The 20438-nt window shown below is 51.9% G+C and overlaps 7 protein-coding genes across 7 annotated transcripts; 4 read left to right on the forward strand and 3 right to left on the reverse strand.

Moving 5' to 3' along the window:
* Window positions 1-107: 107 nt before the first annotated feature.
* PV05_08167 (uncharacterized protein) lies at window positions 108-3087 on the reverse strand. Its single transcript, XM_013457667.1, has 3 exons — window positions 2201-3087; window positions 1612-2132; window positions 108-1563 (listed from the first exon to the last, which is right to left on the reverse strand). The coding sequence occupies exons 1-3, from the start codon at window positions 2213-2215 to the stop codon at window positions 852-854; spliced, it is 1248 nt and encodes a 415-aa protein (XP_013313121.1). The 5' UTR covers window positions 2216-3087; the 3' UTR covers window positions 108-851.
* Window positions 3088-5860: 2773 nt separating this feature from the next.
* PV05_08168 (uncharacterized protein) lies at window positions 5861-8075 on the forward strand. Its single transcript, XM_013457668.1, has one exon. It carries the CDS (start codon window positions 6202-6204, stop codon window positions 6946-6948), a length of 747 nt encoding a protein of 248 aa, XP_013313122.1. The 5' UTR covers window positions 5861-6201; the 3' UTR covers window positions 6949-8075.
* On the reverse strand, window positions 8002-10986 carry PV05_08169 (uncharacterized protein). Its single transcript, XM_013457669.1, has 5 exons — window positions 10552-10986; window positions 10323-10474; window positions 8873-9860; window positions 8405-8781; window positions 8002-8322 (listed from the first exon to the last, which is right to left on the reverse strand). Exons 1-5 carry the CDS (start codon window positions 10792-10794, stop codon window positions 8283-8285), a joined length of 1800 nt encoding a protein of 599 aa, XP_013313123.1. The 5' UTR covers window positions 10795-10986; the 3' UTR covers window positions 8002-8282.
* A 302-nt stretch (window positions 10987-11288) lies between these two features.
* Window positions 11289-12998, forward strand: PV05_08170 (agmatinase; the record flags this gene model as incomplete). Its single annotated transcript, XM_013457670.1, has 2 exons — window positions 11289-12071; window positions 12158-12998. The coding sequence occupies exons 1-2, from the start codon at window positions 11752-11754 to the stop codon at window positions 12996-12998; spliced, it is 1161 nt and encodes a 386-aa protein (XP_013313124.1). The 5' UTR covers window positions 11289-11751.
* A 529-nt stretch (window positions 12999-13527) lies between these two features.
* PV05_08171 (uncharacterized protein) lies at window positions 13528-14605 on the forward strand. The gene is made up of 4 exons (XM_013457671.1): window positions 13528-13825; window positions 13898-13993; window positions 14069-14223; window positions 14380-14605. The coding sequence occupies exons 1-4, from the start codon at window positions 13702-13704 to the stop codon at window positions 14440-14442; spliced, it is 438 nt and encodes a 145-aa protein (XP_013313125.1). The 5' UTR covers window positions 13528-13701; the 3' UTR covers window positions 14443-14605.
* Window positions 14342-17221, reverse strand: PV05_08172 (uncharacterized protein). Its single transcript, XM_013457672.1, has 2 exons — window positions 16891-17221; window positions 14342-16839 (listed from the first exon to the last, which is right to left on the reverse strand). Exon 2 carries the CDS (start codon window positions 16721-16723, stop codon window positions 14534-14536), a length of 2190 nt encoding a protein of 729 aa, XP_013313126.1. The 5' UTR covers window positions 16724-16839; window positions 16891-17221; the 3' UTR covers window positions 14342-14533.
* Window positions 17222-18571: 1350 nt separating this feature from the next.
* Window positions 18572-20040, forward strand: PV05_08173 (uncharacterized protein; the record flags this gene model as incomplete). The annotated part of the gene is made up of 2 exons (XM_013457673.1): window positions 18572-19121; window positions 19175-20040. The coding sequence occupies 2 exons, from the start codon at window positions 18572-18574 to the stop codon at window positions 20038-20040; spliced, it is 1416 nt and encodes a 471-aa protein (XP_013313127.1).
* Between the last annotated feature and the right edge of the window lie 398 nt (window positions 20041-20438).

Below are 20438 nucleotides of genomic sequence, written 5' to 3' on the forward strand. Positions count from 1 at the left end.
GTGCTTTAGCGAGGGAGTCCACAACTTGTAGATCTCAATACAACTCGCCGGAGTCAAGCTCAAGATGACAGAGAACATCAATAACATCCAAGCGTGATCATCGATCTCAAGATATGTCGCCATCGTCTAGACCCTGTGTAAGATACTGGTACAGTTCCCACTCCTGAACGAACTGGAGCTCCGCCGTCCCTGATCAGCGTGACGCAGATGGACTCCGCCGGCGAGCCCGTACCAAGACTCAAAAGTGGAAAACCGACAATCACTACGCTACCGAATGCCAATCGTGCTGATCAAAGCGCGGTTGACGGCCATCACAAAACATCAACAGTCAAGAAAGCCAAAAGTCCCAAAAACTCAAAGGCCAGAAAAGTTCCTACAGAAACATGGGTGAGACAGGGGAAGCCATGTAACGTTTTCCTTTCTCCTCTCTTCCCCTGCATGTAACTGGACGTGCCTCTTCTCGGTCCTTCAATGATGGATTCCAATATCATTTCATCCTACTGAAATTGGCTTGCTATGCCTTGTAGCTTTCCTGCAAATAGCCGATAACTCCAATTCGTGATAACATATTGTGACGCCTGCTCAACGCAAAGACCAAGACAGTCCCACTCACTTTAACCTCGTCGACTGCGTCTTGTAGTACGAGTCAACTCATCGGTGCTTTCAGGATCTGTCCGCGGAGCCTGGGCTGGTAATTTTCTGTCTCTGTTTTCTTGTAGCACCCCAAAAGATACATAGAAAATATGCCGCTTAATCCTCCAAAGAATTCGTCTGGTGAAAGAATGTAGGAAACATTTGGTCGTCATAAGCGACGGAAACTCTCAGTTGTCGAATTTGTAGCATGGTCAGCCTTATTCCTCCATCTTGAACATCTCTTCATCCTCCATGTTGATGTCTTTGTCGTCGTTGCTTTCGCGGTAACCGCGCTCATCGGAAACGTTTTGGGTCAAGGTAGGAGGATGCAACTGCAACAAGGGATTATATACGTTTGTCAATGTACTGTCAGACGATTTGCTGTTGAAAGACTGGTACTGTTGTGGCAGTGGTGGTACAGGCGGCACATCAGAGCCCAAATAGGTGGGTTTCGTGCGAGGTGTCCCACTGAAAGTGAGGCCGGCCGTGGCTGCTGCAAGAGTGCCATCATCGGTGCCAGATGTGCTGGGGCGGAAGTCTACCCCGGAGAACCTGTGTGGTGGAAGGCCAGGAGACAGAACGCTTTCGGTATAGGAGCTTGACGGGACCGAGCGGTATGAGCGAGAGAACCCGTTGCTGCTGACACTGAAACGCTTAGTGTCAGGGACCGGGTAGGCAGCTTCGCTCATGGGAGGTGGTGTTGTCTCAACCGAGCTGACCTCGTCGTGCATCTCGGACGAGGAGAAGCCTGGGGATGCAGAAGATCCCTCACTCGGGTCGATGGCAGACGCCTCAATGTCGGAGTGAGCCGTTGGCAAATTCTCCGTGTTCATGTTGCACAGAACCGAAGCAGCTTCCAAAAGCTGGACCTGCTGATGCTTGGAGATGAGCAGTTTGGAGGTGACTGCCCAAGCTGGATCATGCTCCCACCTAGACTCCGTCAGTACAGGTCGGGTCAACTGTCAGGGTAGACCCTACAGATGCTTGGTAAGACAGCTGCTGTGTTTGTATCCCTTGCCGCAGGTATCGCAGCGAAGCTCAGCTCCCGACTTTTTACCCTCGCCCTTGATCAAGTATGAACCGTCACTTGCCCTCCTGTTTCTAGGCTTGGTGCTCATGCTCTTGGACGAATGTGCCAGATCCTCATCTTGTGAGTTGTCCTCGAGGGCTTCGTTGTCTTGACCGCTGCGATTGCCAGAAGTCCCATGGAAGTAGGAGTGCATACTGGGTCTAGCACTCATCGATTGTGATTCCATAGTCTTTCTCGAGCCCAGGCTCCTTCGATGATTGTGCAACGGCATGACCGACGCGTCTCCTTGTTCCCTCAATGCCGCAGCAATCGCAGCCTGAGCAGTTGTGGAAGTGATGACACTCTTTCGACGATTGACTCGGTGAGAAGGGTTCGTAGGAGCCAAGGAGATGGAGTGGGAATGCTGTCGGGCCGTGGTAGACGAGGGCCTCGAAAAGCTGCCCGAGGCAGGACGAGAAGATGGTTGATCCTTTGTTTAGAACTAAAGTCAGCACGGGCTTTAAGTCGAGAATGGGCCAGGCGTGTCCTTTCGCTCACCTTTGAGGACGCCATTATTGTGCAAGAATAATTGAGGAAGTTATCAGACGACTCCCGAGTCCAAAACTTTTTGTAGTCTTGAAACCTGAGAGCCGTCAGGAGATGGCAGCAGTCAAGGCGAATAGTGTGGTGGGGGTTAGATGGGCCAGGCACCGGGGAATAGATGGAGCGCGAGGGGTTTGCTTTCTGTGTTTGTTGACTGGTACGGAGTAAGGATGGATACAATAGAAGCGAGTCGAGGAAACTGGGGGCTGCAGTTTCTGGTACCGAGTCTTGAGTTGATGGGAAGGAGAAGAGTCTCAGGAACAGAATAATGTGTGAACCGTGGTTGTAGGAGTGTGGGAGTGCGGAACAGGTTGTGTGGATTCGCGGTTCGGTGGTTGTCCTCGGGAGAGCGTGGTTGTGTGGCTGTGGAGAGATGAACGGACAAGGACAAAAAGAGGAGCTGCGAGCTGGACACTTTTTTTTTCTGGTCAAGGGCCAAAATTAATCCAGATGGACATCCATGCACCTGCTGATCGCGCCGATTCCAGTCACAGTCCAGTCAAGTTGCTCCTCGTGCCAGAAGGAGAAGCTAAACTTGTTCCGCCTGGCGTCGTCTGTCTTCTGACTTCCACGGCCTCTGGACCTTTGACTGGTTCCTTGCTTCGCTCGCTGCGGGGTCAGGCCGTGCCTGGGCCTAAGCGTTTGCAGGAAATTGGTTATCGTCTCTCAGCTTGGGGCGTGGCTATTGGCGACGGTTTCAGCGGAGAGAGCGTCAGGAGAGATTGACGTTTTTGCAGCGATAAGCACTCGCAAAACAAAGAGAGAAGGATGAAGAAGGATGAAGCAGGCTGCGGTCAGAAAGGTTACTACGTACATAGCAGTACGGAGTATACGTAGTAGTACGGCCAAATGCGACCCCATATACTATGGTACAATTGACCAGCCAGATGTCGATGAGCCGGGTCAGATTTGATGATGGATCACGGCAAGCATGGGTGGCATGGCACTCATGGGTGATGAACAGGACAGGGCACGAGCATACGAAGCATGGGGCAGTTTTGGAGTGTCAAGACCAGGTCATGGGTTCATGCTACATACGACTACTGTGGCTGCTTCAAATCGAATCCCAGCGTGGCGGCAGAAAAGACGCCATCAGTCTCGCTTTGTACCTGACTAAAACCTGACTGGCTTCGAAGCGCCAAACCAATATGGTCCCCTCACGACGGCACGGACGTCGAGCAACCCGTCTCACGAAGGCAAATACCCGATAAACAATGCTCAGACTCGGATACGACGTATGAATCAATGGGCCAGACCTTCCAGAAGTGGCGTATGAGAAAAAGCAGGCAAGCCCATACCTGGAACCTGGTAAATGATGGCCGGGACAGCAAAGGAATCAAGTATCAATCCTCCCCCCACTGTTACCGCCTCAGGTAGTGATAGGCATACCGGCAACCACTGCAGTACCTAAGGTATTCTACGTCGGACTCCGCGAATCAAACATCTACAGGTAGCTTTGCCGTATGATATACCCATTGGTACGAGTAGCTAACCCACTACAATTCTGTGCCCACTGCCCAATTGGTTTCGGTGTTCCTTGGGGCCTGGAAAGGATTGACCCAGTATCTAAGCGCAGCGGCAGGCAGGACATGGCAGGTCGCGACAAGCATATCGCCCGTGTGCGGCAGCGGCAGGACCTCGATGTCGTGGCTTTTGGAGTCGTGTGGAGAAGGCCAAGCAGGTGGCGAGCATGGAATCCGTCAAACCAAAGACCATCTTGCACCATGCCGAAGCCGTCCGCCAAACTGTATGCGAACAGGTGCAGCAAGGTACGGAACTAAGGCAACTTGCTGTGTAAAGCTAAGCACCTTAAAGCCTTGAGGCACTGGTCACCCACTGGCCACTGTGACTGGCAGCTGCTAAGGTCGCCTGATTGCGCGAGGCAGCAAAATCACGCACTGTCGAGTCCACAATGCCGTCATAGGCTTGCCGCAGACACCTGCGCAAGATACCGCCTGGTCCCGTGGTCTCTGGCGTGCTCTGGGTAGTTACCCCCAGTACTCGTATCTTTATGGGCGCAGTCAGCTTCTTTACTTGGTCAGGCCGGGACCAATAACTGCGTCATCGGTTCCAATAGATCTGGAGACGGCACGGAAGCTGCTCGAGTCCAGGTCGATGGTTCAAGACAATGATGGTCCGTACTCAAATAGACCAGTATTCGACGAGAAGGATATCGTCTCCGAACACACAGGTACCTATGGAGCGCACAGTATGGAGAATATTTGACAAATCAGAAGCTCTCCCAGAAAAGGACCGCCCGATCCGCGTGGCCTGGAGGAAAAGCGACAATCATTGATGATCCCTCCAAATATTTTTTTGGATGTTGAAGGTGAGACCAAACAAGAGGGCCTTGTTACGACACCGAATGGCAGGATGGGGGCCGACTCGTATTCAGAATCAGGCGCATCATGGCGGTTTCGATTATCGACGGACGCTTAGCCTGGTGCCTCCTCACGCCTCTTCTGTCAAGGTCAAAGTCAAGCCCCAAACAACCATCTTTGCCGCCCCGAACTCGTGTCTGTTGCATCTGATGGCACTAAAGGGCGGGGTTTCAGGCGAGCCTGAGTTAGGCTAGACTCCCCCAGCTTCGCAGGCATCTTGCTGGCACTTGGCTGGTAACCCGGTCGGAGTCTGTGCTCGATCAACCAAAAGAATTATTCTTTTGTTGTTGTGAATCCTCAAGGCCTCGAACATGGCAAGGACACCCACTGAAAGGCACAGAGTATTCTTCCTCGGCTACAAAGTGAGGAGCCACAGCTACTTGGTCTCCGTGATCGGACTGATTGAGCCGCTTCCAAGGCTCTAGTTCGCCTCTCACCCACCTCTGCTATCTCCTGTGTTACCTTATCATCTTTCGCTTACTGATAACAACCTTTCAAGGGTTTACTGTGTGGTACAGTTGACAGCTAGCCCCCTGTCAGAACTCCTTTTGATGCCGAGGTGGTGAATCGGCACAGGATCTGCCGAGAAGCTTTCACAATTGTAATCTTTTGCAATTGTGCTGAGGAGGGGATTCGAAATGGAGGACACGGACTCGCTCGTCTTGACGCCAGACTAAGGTACGCTGACAGTCTACCTTATGCTGATGGTGAGCCATCTTCTGCCATGCAACAGAACAGATATAAAACCCACAGAACGAATGCGCCAGGGGTATACTCCGTCTACCTTGCTTCGTGGACTCCTACAGTTAGCCCCACGGTACAGTAGCCCAGACAGCGAGGAAGGGTTATGATCCGTACACTTTGTTTTCTCTCATACCAGAGCACAGGCACCATCGAATCGAGAGTTGTCCGACTTCGCAAATGACAAGAAAGGCATGAATTCGACTCTCATTCCGAACTCAGGACCTGGTCGCCTTATTCCTATATCATTTTCAGCCTTGTATTAATATAGATGTTCCTCTTATTCCAGAAAGCCTCAATGGTCATCCCGTCCAGATGTGGATAGGGTTGCCTATGCGCTTACTCAGGGCTACGCAGGTACTCCGTGCCTGACATTGTATCTATTGGAAGGTCTGTCCGGTGACTAGTACATCAACATCGAACTATCGTAGCAATGATATACGGATACTACGGCACCTGCTTTTGTGGTCGGACTTTTTCTCGTTACCTGTGACGGCTGCAGTCGCTCATTGCCCTTTTTTCGAGGTGGCTTGCTCGAAGATTTGGTCGCATTTCGCTAAGATCACCTTGCGGACATCCACTCCCCCTATCGCACGGGGTGATCAGTCCGCTATGGCGCCGGACAGTCAACAATAGCCTTGAAGAATGTCTCATTGTTTGAATAACTGCTGTTTCTCCTTCTTTCGCATTTGAGTACCAAGTCTTGACACCAGAACTATAGCGATCACAACCAGTGTGTCTCGTAGTACCAACCCCGCATCGCAGCGACCTGTTTCACTGCACTAGGCCCTGCGTCGGCGGCCCAGAAAACCCCAGCAGACCTTAACCGTCAGGATGGCAACACAACAATCCTGGGCGGCCTGGCTGCTGGACTCGTATGCCTCATCAGTCTCCCCCGTCACCTCAGACTCTCCATACCGTCACCACGACGACTCGCATTCGATATCCGACTCCTCACATGCCACGTCTCCCTCGAGATCGAACTCTCTGAGCCCCATGTCCTCGATTTCCAACTCCTCCGCCTACGGGCCATATGTGCGCACCGGCCGCGGCGGGGCAGGCAACTTCACATGGCAGACGGATCTCAAACCCGCAAAGTCATCGGATCTTGACCTCGAAGCCCAGAGTATCAAGCAGACCTCCCTGTCCGATCGTCGCAAAGCGGCCGCGAAGCTGGAGAACATCAATACCGACAAAGCAGTGAACAAACACGCGCGCCAATCTTCTGCGCAGTTCTTATCCGTCGGTCGCGGCGGCGCAGGGAATTACACATTGACCAACGAGATCGCGCCACCGAAACGAAGTCCAAGTCTACCCGTGAGCCTGAGTGCGAGTGGCAGTAGAAATCCCAGCCCGACAAATTTGTACTTTGTGCATCCCGGACGAGGAGGCGCAGGAAACTACGCCAATGCCGCTGACGTGGGTACGCGCAATGAATCGGAGAAGGAGCAGGAAGAACGCCTAGCCGCCGAACAGAGAAGAGATCAAATCGCGGAAGAGGTTGATGGGTTATTGCAGCCACCGCCCGGGGCGTGGCTCGGTGGAAGAAGGAAGAGCGAGATTATGGATGAAGCGGTGTGAAAAGGGATCACGAAAGTTATTGCTGAAAAGGCATAACAACAGAGCGCCCGTTATGAAGCCATGGTACAGCCAATGCAGCAGGCGTATCAGAAACTGATGGGGTGTCCTCCTAAAGCCCATATTTGCGGTTGCAGGTTTGGCTCAATCTCTGTTCTGCACCTCGAGCTGCACATCCAGCGCATCCCCAGTGTTGACTGGACACATCAGCTACTGCAGCGACGGCCGTCCAACAGTTTCAGTGGTGTCCCGCATGATTTGAACTCATCAATGAGGGAAACGCCCCAGTCAAGCTCTTTCGACGGCCGATAACCGGGTCTCATCTTACTTCGCTACTCTAGGAATGTCCTTTCACGCATGCTCGGGACAAGACGCAAACATGGATGAGTTCAAGTCTTCTCCAGGAGACTTTGGCATAGGCCATTGAGCAGATTCGGCTTGAATGCATCGCACCACGCAACAGCTAGCGACGACTGCGTTTCCACGCGTCCCAGCTCGATATCAAACTGGTTATGGAGCTCATTCGGACTGGGGATAGTCCCAGATCTTCCATACCGGCCTACATTACGTTCAGCAGAGCCGAAGGACGAGGAAACATGGCAATATACAGTCCACCACGCTCCATGTGCAGAGCCATTCAGCATGCTTTGGCCCGACGGCACCAACCTGCCCCCCATGGCTGTGGCTGACGGGACGAGAAGAATAGTAAAGACTTGCGCAAGACCATCTACCTTTGGCCACTGCTAGTTGGTCCCTTGTGCTTCTAGAACTACGAGGGTTCTTGCCATAACGGAAGATTGTGTGATAACCAGCATCGAAGGTGAAGGCTCCGAGCTGCTCAGGAACAAGCTTGACTTCCCGTCGAGCCCTTTACCACCTCGTGCATTACCAGAATTCCATTCTACCTTGCTTGGAGTTACTCCATATGCCGTGGAAGAAATCGAAAAGGTACACAGGGCCGTTGATTCGGATCTCCTGACGAGGAACTCATTTCCATCGATTCCGTGAAGATGGAACGGTGGAGATCTCTGACTTGTACTTGCAATACTAGCGATGAATGGACCAGGTTACAGCCGAGTCTTCCAGATAGCTCGACGCAGAATCACTTCCTTGCCTTTAATTTCGCAGAGTACCAAACATCTACATGATTTGCGCGTCATACAAGCCCACATGCTACAAGAACCTAAACCAGTCTCAGTATCACTCCCACATCGTTTTCAATATATATGCCAAGGGAGCTGTTCTTTCAGTTGTCTTTTGCGCGTCTTATACACGCTCCTCGTCTGTGCACAGTACAGCCCAAACAGCTCCAACTTAGTTCAAATCCAGGTGGCAATCTAGCTGAATACCTTGTCAAAGTACTTCATGAACGTGTTCCTATCACATGAGCGGTCAGCAAACATTCCCCACACCCGCAAGCTCCGATAGAAATAGAAAAGTGAAAAGGGGGATGACTCACCGCGGCGGCTTTGGCACATAATCCCGTTCATACTCTTCGAGCTCATCCATATCCTTCCGGAGATCCACCTCTTCGGGCTTCAACCACTTGGTCTTCTTGAAGAACTTCCACCCGACAAACAGGACGGGAAACACGCCGATCATCGTGTAACTGAAGAAGAAGGTCGGCACGTCCCAGAAGCCCGGCAAGAACACGGTATACCCTCCCACGAAAGTCATGATGAAGGTACCCACGAGCGCGTAGTACGCCGAGAACGGTTGCCACCACGACTTGTAAGGCAACGTGTTGCGATCGATGCCCTGTGCCTCGAGCGCCTTCTTGAACTTGATGAACGTGAACGACATGACGGCGAAGTTGATCAGTTGCGACGCCGTTACCTACCGGCGACTGGTCAGCACGACACGCCCAATACCACATGGGATCTTTGACATAGGTTCGAGGAGGATTCAGACTGAGACTCAGACTCACCAAATTGACAAACCAACCCAAGACCACGGCCGAGCTGTTGCTGACCTGCAAGAAGCTCAACAAACTTATCAACAGGACCAACGCGACACAATAAATGGGCACACCGTTCCTCGTGCACCGCGCAAAGATTCTCGGCGCCTTGCCCTCGAGCGCCAGGCCAAACAGACTCCGACTCGCACAGTACACGTAGCTATTCCCCGCAGAGAACGCACTGCCCAAAACCATGGCATTGACAATGTGCGGCAACACCTGGATCCTGAGCCTGTTCATGCTGACGACATACGGACTCGCCGCGGCGCCGGGCTTGCCCGTCGAGAAGGCCTCGGTCAACTCGGCGTCGTTGTAGGGCACCAGGATGCCCACGCACAAGGAACCCAGCATGAAGAAAGTCGTCAACCGGTAGAAGACGGCCTTGTACGCCCTGGGCAGGACCTTGCGCGGATTCTCGGCCTCGCCCGCCGCCATGCTCACATAGTCCGGCCCGGCGATGGTGAAACTCGCTTGGATCAGACACTGCAGGAACCCCAGGAACCGGCCCAGACTGCCGCCGTAGTACAGCTCCGTGAAACTGCCCGGGTCCTTCCAGTATCTGAAGCCGAACCGGTCGCCGAGTGGATTGCCGCCGAGCATGACGATGAAGGTGTATATGATCAGTCCGACGATGAGCAGGACTTTACCCAGGGCGAGCCAGAATTCGGATTCGCCGTACCATTGGACCGCGAAGAGGTTGATCAAGGCGTAGCAGACGATGACGATGGCGATGATCCCGCCGGCCGGCACGACGTCGCTCCAGTAGTGGATGATGACGTTGCAGGCGACGATTTCGAAGGGCACAAGCATGGCTTCAAACACGAAGAAGTTGTACCCCGCAGCCACACCGAACGCTTCGTCGACGTACCGGCCTGCGAAGCGGATGAATGGAGAAGAGATTGGAAGGTAGGTCACCATCTCGGCCATGCAGTTGGTCACGCAGAGGATGAAGGTGCACCTATCAAAAGCATCAGCGTCTCGGGCTTAGAACGGGGACATAGAGTGCGTTCGAGTTCTGGCGTGTGCGTCCGTTAAGAAGCTTGAGCACGTTCGATGGGAATAGTCTGGGCTGGGGAAGATATCGCAAACGCCGTTGTGAAGAGCAAGCATGGAAGCCTGCCCTGCTCCCTGCCCAGCCATTCTTGGGAGACCAAGCATGGATGTGTCTAAGCATACAAGACAAGCCTCGCCGCAGTGATTCAAGCTTCGAGAAGTTGAAGCACTCAACAAGCCTTTGCCGCTAAGACCTTTTTTCTCGGTTTCTCGGCCAGCCTCTGCCTCGAATACGAGCTTGCCACGATCCGAGCCGCAGCATCCCTCTCGAGAAGGCGAGAACACCAAAAAACACACAGCACGTATATGCGAAGACACGCCTTCTTCGACCGGGGCAAAAAAACAAGAAGAGTACGAATGTACTTACCAAATCGTAAAGGCCAAAAACAAGCTCCCGGGTCCTCCATTCAGCAGACCGCGTCCGATCTGGACGTACAGTGCCGTCCCGATCGTCCCACCAATGCCAATGAGCTGGATATGTCTAGGCTTCAATTTTCGATGGGTACTATCATATCCGACCTACGTAAATATTCATCAGCCTACACAATCTTCCTCGTACTGCCCAGCGTTTCTTCGACAGGTCGGAGGATACATACCTTGATGCTATCCGCATATGTTGGCGCGTCCGCGAGCCCGTAGTTGGCCTTCAGCGACGCAACGACCGATTGCTTCCTGTTAGTAGACGAAGAATGCGAGCCTCGTCGGATATTCTCCTCATCGTCAGACGAATGAGTGCGGACGCCGCGAGCGATGGGCGTTTCGTCCATCATATGTGGGGGCCTGCCTCCTTCGACCACACCTTTCTCATCGTAGCCGTAGTCGTGCGCCGAAGTAGACATTTGTGGGGGGGCTATCCAGGACAAAACGGATGGACAAATTGATTAGGGAGAAAAAGCAGAGAAAGGACCCTACACCAACATGACGGCGTCGCGTGTATATAGTCGAATGTTAGCAGGCGATCAACCTCAGGAAGATCTCGAAGCAAATGCCACACAGGCTGTGCGACAGGCTTTGCCGCAGTGGCACATTTGGCACGGCACAGACACATTCGCCATTTGCTTCTGTAGCATCCTGCCGTGGGCTATACAGTACCAAGACGCCGGAGAAGTCTGGGCATTGGCTTATCTCGAAAGAGATTTTGTAGCCTGATTGAGTGCCATGAGCTTGTGGCTCCGATGGAGGGGAGTGGAAGGAAGATGAGTGGTAGGAAGGATTGCTGGGCTGACGATGAGTAACCCACAACTTCTTGGCCTCTCCATTGATGGAGCTGATGGAGTGAAAAAAACCTTGCAGCCGGGGTGCTTGGGCGAGCTTCCAAGCTTTTCTCATGCCACGACAGCCCTGGTTCATTATCCATTATCATCAGCTCCAGCCTCCAAGTCTTGGTCGATCATACCCTGCTATCTAGCGAGCGCGGGAAGAGCCCGTGAGAGCTCGCCGTTTCTTGCCCGCTGCTGTTCGCTATCTGTGTGCTTGGTGATTGTGCAAACCCCCTGCTCCGGATTCGCTACCTTGTATACGGTATCTCGATCCAACCCCTGCGACGACGATACTGTGCTACACATCTGCACTAACTGAACACCGTCAAGAGTTCCATATCGCTGCACTCCACGTTGCTTGGGAATCCCAGACAGGGGCAAAATCTTACCAGCTGTTCTGATACGGGGGTCATGCGAGGCCATTCTCTGGTTTCCTTGTAGCTCCTTTTTAGCCTCGACGAGATCACGGCTGCTTTGGAACGGCGCTTGACGGGCCATTGCCTCTCCCTCGTGCTTTTGTAGCTCCAAGTCAAGGTCATGCTGGCCTCGTTGAGTCTATCAGTACTTTGGCTATTGCCGACCAGCTTGGTGGCCCGGGAGATCGTATTTCCTCCTGTAGCACCACTTCAGGCTAACGAGCATGGCCAATATCGATCCTCGGTCAATAATGAGAGACAGGCCTTCTTCGAGTTCGAGAAGTTCGCTGGTCTGACTACCTTCTCCAATCTTCCTTGGGTCCATTGCTTGTCACCGGACACGGATGTAGAAAAGTACGATATTGCATTTCTAGGAGCTCCCTTCGATACAGCTACCACCGGAAGACCAGGGACCCGTTTTGGGCCGACAGGTATCAGATTGTAAGTCACGACGGCTTTTGATCTGCTTTGATCTCGGCTCCTGGAAGCTCACTTCGCGTCTTTGCTGGTATTCTGACCTATAACAGGGGTTCCCGAAGAATTGGAGCTCCTATGGCATGGAGTCCGTACACGCACAACAACACATTTCTCGAATGGGCTCGGATGGTAGACTGCGGGGACGCTCCTCTGACATTTCTCGACAATACTGTGGCTCTGAAACAGCTCGAGACAGCGCACAAGGTCATATCAAGCCGTCCAGCAAATGCGACCGAGGTCTCCACGGTCCCTCGAGTCATCACACTTGGTGGTGACCATACCACGACGTTAGCAGCTTTGCGGTCGACAGTGTCACATTGGGGCCCCGTCAGCGTGATCCATTTCGATAGTCACATTGATACCTGGGATCCCAAAGTCCTTGGGGGAGGTCTTTCGCACTATGCTGGAGTGAACCACGGGACTTTCCTTCACATTGCGCATGAAGAAGGTCTCATCCTCAACTCTTCTGCTCACGCTGGGATTCGTGCGCCTGCCGTCAACAAAAAGTATGACTGGCGGAATGACAAACGCTGTGGGTTCGAAATCATCACTGCCCGGGACATTGACAAGCTTGGAGTGGCTGGCATAATTGAAAGACTCAAAGCGAGGGTAGGTGATACCAATGTCTATATTTCAGTCGACATCGATGTTCTGGATCCCGCCTTTGCGCCCGCTACAGGGACCGCCGAAGTCGGTGGGTGGACGACTCGTGAGCTTCTGAGCATTCTGGACGGTCTTGACGGTCTAAGGCTCATTGGGGCTGACGTGGTTGAGGTTGCTCCTATCTACGACAATCCTGGAGAGACCACCGTCCTTGCTGCCGCCGAAGTGGCTCATTCTCTCTTGGGCCTGATGGTCGAGACTCCAGTGAAGCCACTGACAAAGGAGTAAAAGCATCACACTTGCCTGTACATAGATGTAAATATACCTCTTTCATCGATAGGATTGTTCCTATGTCCACGTGCGGCTCAGGGCCCGAAACGCCAGTGGCAGCTAGACGGCGCTCATTTGTGCCGTGCTCGCCTATTCATGGATTCAATGTTGCAACTGTGCTGCGGGGTACGGAGTAGAGATATGGCGAGATGCCTGATCGAGGTAAAGCACATAGAGAAGTGTAGCGACTGGTCGACTGGGATCAACCTGGGAAAGGCTCGATATGGATGATGGGTGTATGATGGTGTGCATGTGTAATCAACGACTGCATGAAGGGGGAGTTCCCGGTCGAGGTTTCGCAATCCAGACCCATCTAGGTGCCCATCACCGCCGCTGAGCCACCTACGAGTTGGCAGCCAGTGGCAGCCCATGAGCCAGCCCATCAGCTGTATCGCCAACCTGCTACAGTAGTACCAGCCGAGCCACCATTATCCACCCTTTGCACATTGCCCCGCGAACCAATACGAACCAAGACAAGACAGTGCACCCCTCCCTCATCCTCCATCTGCAAAGGTCACTCGAGCACTTTTCGCCTGTTGTGTTCTAGCTCAACTCTCGACTGCGTGTACTCGGACCGTCTCTTGACTGATTTCGCTCTCGTATCTTCCATCATTTTGCAGTGACCGATACCGATCGACTTGTTTGATTCCACGCCGGCAGCATGACCGATCCAACCTCACCCAGTCCTTATTCGGAGAACAAACGATTCGAACCCAAAGTCAAAGTCGAACTAAATCCGCCGAAGGAGACTCTCATCACACTAGAAGAGCTGAGCAAATGCGACGGTAGGCACAGAGTCGCACCGGCGTTGCGCGTGCGCACAAGAACCTATTACTGAAGCTGCGATTGTGTGACAGGGACGAATCCGGATAAACCAACGTATGTTGCGATAAAGGGAACTGTCTTCGACGTGTCGAAGAATTCTGCATATGGAGAGAAGGGTCAATATCATGGTGCGCAGGCCTCTCTTTCTGTTGCAGCCTCATTCTCAATCCAATGTCTCTGGCTTACCAAATGTCCTCGCGCAGTATTCGCCGGAAAGGATCCCTCTCGTGCGCTTGCCCTGTCGAGCCTGAAGCCTGAAGACTGCGTCCCGGATTGGGATGATCTCGACGACAAATACAAGACTGTGTTGGACGAGTGGTACACGTTCTTTAGCAAGCGATATAATATTGTTGGCAAGGTCAGTGATTCCAAGCTACCTCTACACAGACTCTGAGCCTGTCGTGGTCAAGAGGAGGAGTGTAAAAGAACGGCATATGCAAAGACTGGCAATCACAACGGCAAGAAACGAGGATAGGCCTCCTAGAAAGCAGGTGCTGACTATTTCTTTCTACAGGTCGAGGGAGCTCAAAATGCTGGCATGGACGAAGGGAGGCGTTTCACTTCAGATGCTTCATGAATTCTCCATTCAACCACAAAATGCATGTCGGTCAGGATGATATATACCCCCAGTGACTCCAACAAATTGCGGACCATCTGGGATCCCTTCATCAGCTTTTACGTGTCTTTCTGGCTTGTCGCTTCTTTGCAATGATGCGATTGCGCTTGGCCACGCGGTTCTTCTCCTCGGAATCCGGTGTCTTCGAAGTTTCGGGTTTCGCTTTGTCATCTCCATCACTGTGCTTCCGCTTCTTGCCTTGGGATGTCTTCGCTCTGTCATCCTGGGCATTGCTTTTGGGTTTCTTTTCATATGTCTTGTCACCCCTTTTCTCTCTGGCCCTTCGTTCCTGTTCGTTGCGGCGCTGAATGACCTGAGCATTTTCGATTGCAAACTCGACGATGAGTCTCTTTCCCCGCTCGCCGCCCGAGGCCTTCACCATATGCCCGTTGAGCCATCGCAGCCCTGCCAAAGCATTTCGATGACTGAAGTATTCAATGAATCCATAGCCACGGCTTCGGCCTGCACCTTCCTGGACCTTGCTTCCTTTTGTATCTTCGAACACGATCTTCGCTTGTTTGACAATGCCTTTCCCCGCGAGCTTGCGCTGCTTTTCAGCTTCCCTCTCCTCATCACCACCTCGACGCAACTCTTCCTTGCTCAGCGGTTGTCGAAGGCCAGCCTTCGCATCTTGGGCAAAGCCTACCACTGCCTCACGAGCCAGAGCTTTGAGCGCTTTGCTGTCAATACTTCGAGGAAGGTTTCTGACACTCAACCGGGTGAGGCTGAGACACAGGTTCGGATTATTCTTGATGATACGTTGTCGTTGACGAGCACTGCTCTCGCGGATGTCAATCTCCGGCTTGCCCAGCTGCTCGTACAGTTGCGAACCCCTTGGAATTGATCCCTCTGATAGGAGGTACAAACGTCGCTTGTCTCGGTCACGGATGTCCCTTTTCTCGCTTGCTTCATTCGCTCTTCGCTCGGCATCTCCTTTACTCAGCGCCCGCGAAACTTGAAGCACGCGACCTTCAAGCGTATACCGACCTGATGGATCAGTCGCCTCGTTTTGAAGAATCGAGTGCTTCAATGGCTCTCCCTTGCGCTTCTTGTCGTTGTCTGCGCTGCCCGCTAGAGCGTCATGCTTAGGGGCGTCTTTGACGCAAGCCTTGGCATCGTCTACCTCGTAAAAGCAGACAAATGCTGTGCCTCTCGAACGTTCCGTTTCGGGATCATAGACCACTCGCGCATACCGAACCGGGCCAAAGGTAGTGAAATGTTCCCGTAGACTCTCATCGTCCGCTGTAAAGGGCAAATTTCTGATAAAGACCGTACTGTCGTTTTTGGAGTCATGCTGTTCTTCATCTTGACTCTCTTCGTCCATCTCCAAATCTTCCTCGGTGGCGACGTCTTCGGCGTCGAGGTCATCAACATCGTCAAATTCTTGTGCTTCGGACTCCATTAGAGATGTCGTGTCAGCTTGAATGTCCTCAATGCCTTCAGCCTCTGCGGCAGACTCGGGCGTTGGCTCCGCATCGCCTGCTGGTGTAGTCTCTTCTTCGGCTAGTAATCCTGCGGCATCAGAAGCTGCATGTTGTTGCTGTTCCCAAGTGTCTTTGTCCACGGCCCAATCGACTGCGAGTGTACGGCCATCCACCTCTTTACCATTGACTCCGGCAATGGCTTTCTCTGCGTTCTTTTTGCCACGGAGCACGACGATCCCAAATCCATACTGCACCCTGGGACCTTTATGTGGGACGACTGCGTGTTTGACCTTGCCATAGCTTCTGAACAGCAAGGCTAGATCGTCTCCTGTCTTGATACTCCATGGCAGATTCCTCACAATCAGCCTTGGCTGCTGAACTTCTGCTCGCGTCTGCTCGCGCTGTGCTCGCAGTTGTACACCAGTGAGGTTTTTACCACTCTTCAGTCCACCTTCGGTCTCTCTTTGCCGGGATTGTGCAAGTTCCACCTTTATTTTCCTCCCGTCCAACGTCGAGTTGTTGAATTGCTCGACTGCAGCATGCGCATCTTCAGCATCGGCGAATGTCACGAACCCAAAACCCTTGGAGATTTTCGTCTGGGGATCGAGGACGACAGTGGCGTGTTTCAAAGGAAACGACTGGGAGAAGTGCTCTGTTAGACGTTCGGTTGTTACAGACGCTGGGAGCGATCGGACGAAGAGAGAGCGTCGCTGGTCTTTAGGGGGGGCTTCTCCCTCAACGGCAGGCTGGTCAGTGGCGATAGGCACGGCATCGTAGCTGCCGTCGGACAGCTTTCTTCTCTTGCTGCCGGACGCCATGAGATTCTCGTTGCGGTGTGTCCGAAATGCAAGGGAAAAATTGAAACTGAGACTTTTGTCTTGCGGACAAAAATTTCTCCAACTTCAAAGTCGCTTTCTCCGAATTTCATTCATTCCTTGGCAACCATAGATAAGTAAAAACTGCTCCGAGCTCACGTGCGACTCACCCAGACCGTGCCGCTTTTGAAACCACTCACCCTCCCTCTCTCACTTTCGCACTCACCCTGCTAGAAGACTAGCCCCAATAGGTGAAATGAGTGGACAGGGCAAGCTTATATAAGACTCTTACATAGCTTCTTGAGGGAGGTTGGGACAATGTATAACAATTACTCACTTAAAGAGAGCGGGGAAGTCCTGGGGTTCCGAGTGTTCTGAGTGCGCTGTCCTGGGACACGTCGATATCTAGGATCGCCCATCCAGGCCGACTGCCGACCCCAGGACATTTTCGGTCCTAGGAGATGCGTCCTTCTAGCGTGGCCCATGACCACTGTCCTACGGTAGTGTCACTCCTATAATTGAAGACGGCCTAGCCGAGGGTGTGTCTTAAGACACTAGGTGCCGAGGACTGTATTTCCGGTACATTTAGGAGCTCAGTTACCCGGAAACCCCCAGGAATGGTGCCCTAACCAACCGATCTTCATGTGACGTTTGGTTGAACTGATCAGGTATTTTTGACAGTGCACGAGTGGATTGATTATGGTTCTATCTGTGTTCTGCTCTGGTCTGTTTGAGCTCTCCGGGAAACGGAGAGCTTCTCTTATCTATCTACAAATGGGTGGGAACGAGTGTCAGCCTGTATCAGGCGAGCAGCTTCCAGAACCTGCTTTGAGGTCTGTTGCTTGGACTTAAAATAGCGACAAGAGAAGGTATCCTGTCTTACACATTTATTCTAAGTAGGAGCTGTTCGTACCCAGGAATCAAACGTTACGACCTGGTACTCCGGCGAGTGTCAGACCACGGAAGACTCATAAAAGTGCTTTCCTCAAGCACTAATAATAAATGGTGCCATCAAGGCAATGGTGCAGTGATGCACCACCCGCGCCGTTGTTTCCCTGTACCGTTTCCTTCCTTATTTAGTCATCAAGTAGCCCTTGACAGACTTCGTGTAATCTTAGTAGGGGTGAAGAAGAAACTTGTCATTCGAACTGTCGAGGGCACTACCGTGGATTATATATTCGTAGCCTTACGATGACGTGGAGAACCGCTCGGCGTATCTCCTCCGCAGCCAAAATTGTAACGTTTAAGTCTTGGCAGGATTCTTAACTAAACCATGCCCAGAAGGGTAGTCTAATGAGAAATTTAGTTAAACATCTTAATTAAGACCTTTACCTAAAGGTCTTAACTGAAGTACATCTCCATTCCTCCACTACAGTAAACAGGAACTTTCAGATTTAACTAGGTTACTATTTTCTTTAGTCTTCTGAAACTGCTTCTAGACTATTATCTGGTTATTACCTTCAAAATTATGGAAGAAATCACCTCTCGAAATGTAGGACATTTGGTAGGATTTCCATATAAATTTGTGCCAAGACTTCAACGTACAATTTGGCTGCGGAGGAGATAGAATGACATTGCCTGAAAGACTGCCTTCCCCTCGGTGGACCTTCTATTATATGTCTGCCTGTTTCCGCGGCCGCATGAAGGTCGGTTCGTAACATCACAGCCTTTTGCATGCGGCTTCTGGAAACCGACGCTCATCGCCCTTTGAGACTAAGTGAAGTTGGCAGTTCAAGTCGAACACCTTATCATCTAGTCGTGATCTCCCTTGACTGAATCTGTAGTTTGCTCTGTTCGGCCTACGGCATTATCCAGTAGTTCTAACCGTGATCAACATCGGTTCCCGTCAAAATGGCATCGCAGTACGCTGAAAGCGTGCGACAATTTGCCAAGAATGTTCCCGGAGATATGTGTAACGTCCTCGATTTGCTCTCCAGGAAAGAACGCTACGAAACCAGAGTCTTCTATACAAACTCGAATACGGCAGGGCATGGAGATGTCTGTCGATTGACGGCAACAAAACTCATCAACAGGGTACGGGATGACCAGAAGCAAGGCCTTAGAGCCGTTTGCGTTATCGAGAACATTTCACCGGCATTCATAGAAGAGCTTGGGACGACATGGCGGGTCCATCCGCTGTTCTTTGCCAATCATGCTATGAATCCCGCCAAAGACCGCCTTTGGGATCGTGTAGAGTGGAAGCATGGCGATAAGATAGAGCACTCACTGGATGAATACCAACATTTGAATGGGATATTCGAGTACTACGACACGAAGATATCGATCCCTGATTTAACAAACCTGTCCAAGAACTATTGCTCTCGGTATATCTTCAAAGATGATCCCTGGCCAGTCAATTCCAACATAAGGATCTCATATTGCCGGCCGCTACCTGAGTTGTGTACGTACTATTGCCACGTTGATCAAGGCGGTTTTTGGCTCATGAGTTCTTAGATCTGTTTCTTGTCGACCCTCCTATTGATGGCCACCGCGCATTCCACGTAGGAAACGATGTGCAAGCCCAAATTATACTAAGATTCCCATATTCCACAAACCGCGGCGGGCTATTGTTGCCATCACTAAGGGCCAAAAGGATGTGCGTTCCAATGGACGCGCTTAAGAATGCCTTTGATCACCAATGGCAAATCGATCTCTTGTTCTCTGAACCTGGCCTGTTTCCTAGGATTCCCTTGCTTTACATGCTGTCCAGCTCTTTATGGGAGACGAATCTTAGGGGTCTTCATGCCGACATTCAAGACATCAGTTTCAACCGGATACGGAAGCCGAATCTGAAAATCAGTGACGATTTGCACGATCTTCGAAGAGAGCTCTCCACGATGATGGATACTATGACGGAGACGCAGCGTTTCGCGCCGGACCCAGTCGCCATTTTCTTCAACGAGTTGCGGGAGCAAAATCGAACCCTAAAAGGCAACCTTAATATGAGACTGACGCCGATTGAAATCCACGACCAGCTACTAGGAAGAGCAGGTCAACTTCACATCTTCTTCATGGAAACACTTCAATTACTCATGAATACGATTGCTATTCGAGATAGTCAGGAGAATTTGAAGCAAACGCGACAAAGCGTACTTCTGACGAGGCTGGCAGCGATTTACCTTCCACTCTCCTTGACCACAGCAGTTTTCGGGATGAATCTGAGTGAGATGACTGGTTCGGGACCGGCGGTCTGGGTCTTCGTGGTTACGCTTGTCATAATGATCCTAGTGACAGCCGCAATACTGCGGTCTGAAGGGTTCTACAACCGGTTCAGTGAACTGTTCCATCAACCAGCCTCAAAGCCATCGGAACAGCGCTAGCTGTAACGTGAAGCATGAGACACAGAACAGAATCGTTTCTGCAGACAGGCTATTCAATGAAAGCCTTGTCTCAACCGGGACTTTCACGAGCGATCTTCCCTTTGTGAGAAGCCTGTACCCTGTTTGTGAGGGCGCTTTGGCGATACCGTTAAAGCGACTCGGATACCGCTGTGTAGATTGTCACTACGTGCCAAACCTTCCATGGACCCAATCTTGCAGCTAACATGAAGTAGGCTAAGCGACGCTGCTTGAAAAAGTCCGCGTTTTGATTAAATATGATCAGAGCGTTCGAGGCCGCCTTGACGGTTAAACACAGAGAGCTGATTGTAGGCCGGCATCGTTTGTCTCCATCAAGGTAAGCCAGGTCGGTTATGTCACCATCCACGCCGAGGTGCTAG

Source organism: Exophiala xenobiotica (assembly GCF_000835505.1).
Source record: "Exophiala xenobiotica strain CBS 118157 unplaced genomic scaffold supercont1.5, whole genome shotgun sequence".
NCBI classification, from domain to species: Eukaryota; Fungi; Ascomycota; class Eurotiomycetes; order Chaetothyriales; family Herpotrichiellaceae; genus Exophiala; species Exophiala xenobiotica.

Excerpts from the sequence above, each read along its gene's own strand:
- PV05_08167 (XM_013457667.1), bottom strand. Across the intron at positions 1,564-1,611 it reads AGCTGTCTTACCAAGCATCT|GTGGGAGCATGATCCAGCTT; the intron begins GTAGGGTCTACC and ends GACGGAGTCTAG.
- PV05_08168 (XM_013457668.1), top strand. The coding sequence starts at position 6,202 with ATGGCAACACAACAATCCTGGGCGGCCTGGCTGCTGGACTCGTATGCC.
- PV05_08169 (XM_013457669.1), bottom strand. The coding sequence starts at position 10,794 with ATGTCTACTTCGGCGCACGACTACGGCTACGATGAGAAAGGTGTGGTC. Across the intron at positions 9,861-10,322 it reads TTTTTGGCCTTTACGATTTG|GTGCACCTTCATCCTCTGCG; the intron begins GTAAGTACATTC and ends TGCTTTTGATAG. Across the intron at positions 8,323-8,404 it reads TATGTGCCAAAGCCGCCGCG|GAACACGTTCATGAAGTACT; the intron begins GTGAGTCATCCC and ends CTCATGTGATAG.
- PV05_08171 (XM_013457671.1), top strand. The coding sequence starts at position 13,702 with ATGACCGATCCAACCTCACCCAGTCCTTATTCGGAGAACAAACGATTC. Across the intron at positions 13,826-13,897 it reads AGAGCTGAGCAAATGCGACG|GGACGAATCCGGATAAACCA; the intron begins GTAGGCACAGAG and ends ATTGTGTGACAG. Across the intron at positions 14,224-14,379 it reads GATATAATATTGTTGGCAAG|GTCGAGGGAGCTCAAAATGC; the intron begins GTCAGTGATTCC and ends TTCTTTCTACAG.
- PV05_08172 (XM_013457672.1), bottom strand. The coding sequence starts at position 16,723 with ATGGCGTCCGGCAGCAAGAGAAGAAAGCTGTCCGACGGCAGCTACGAT.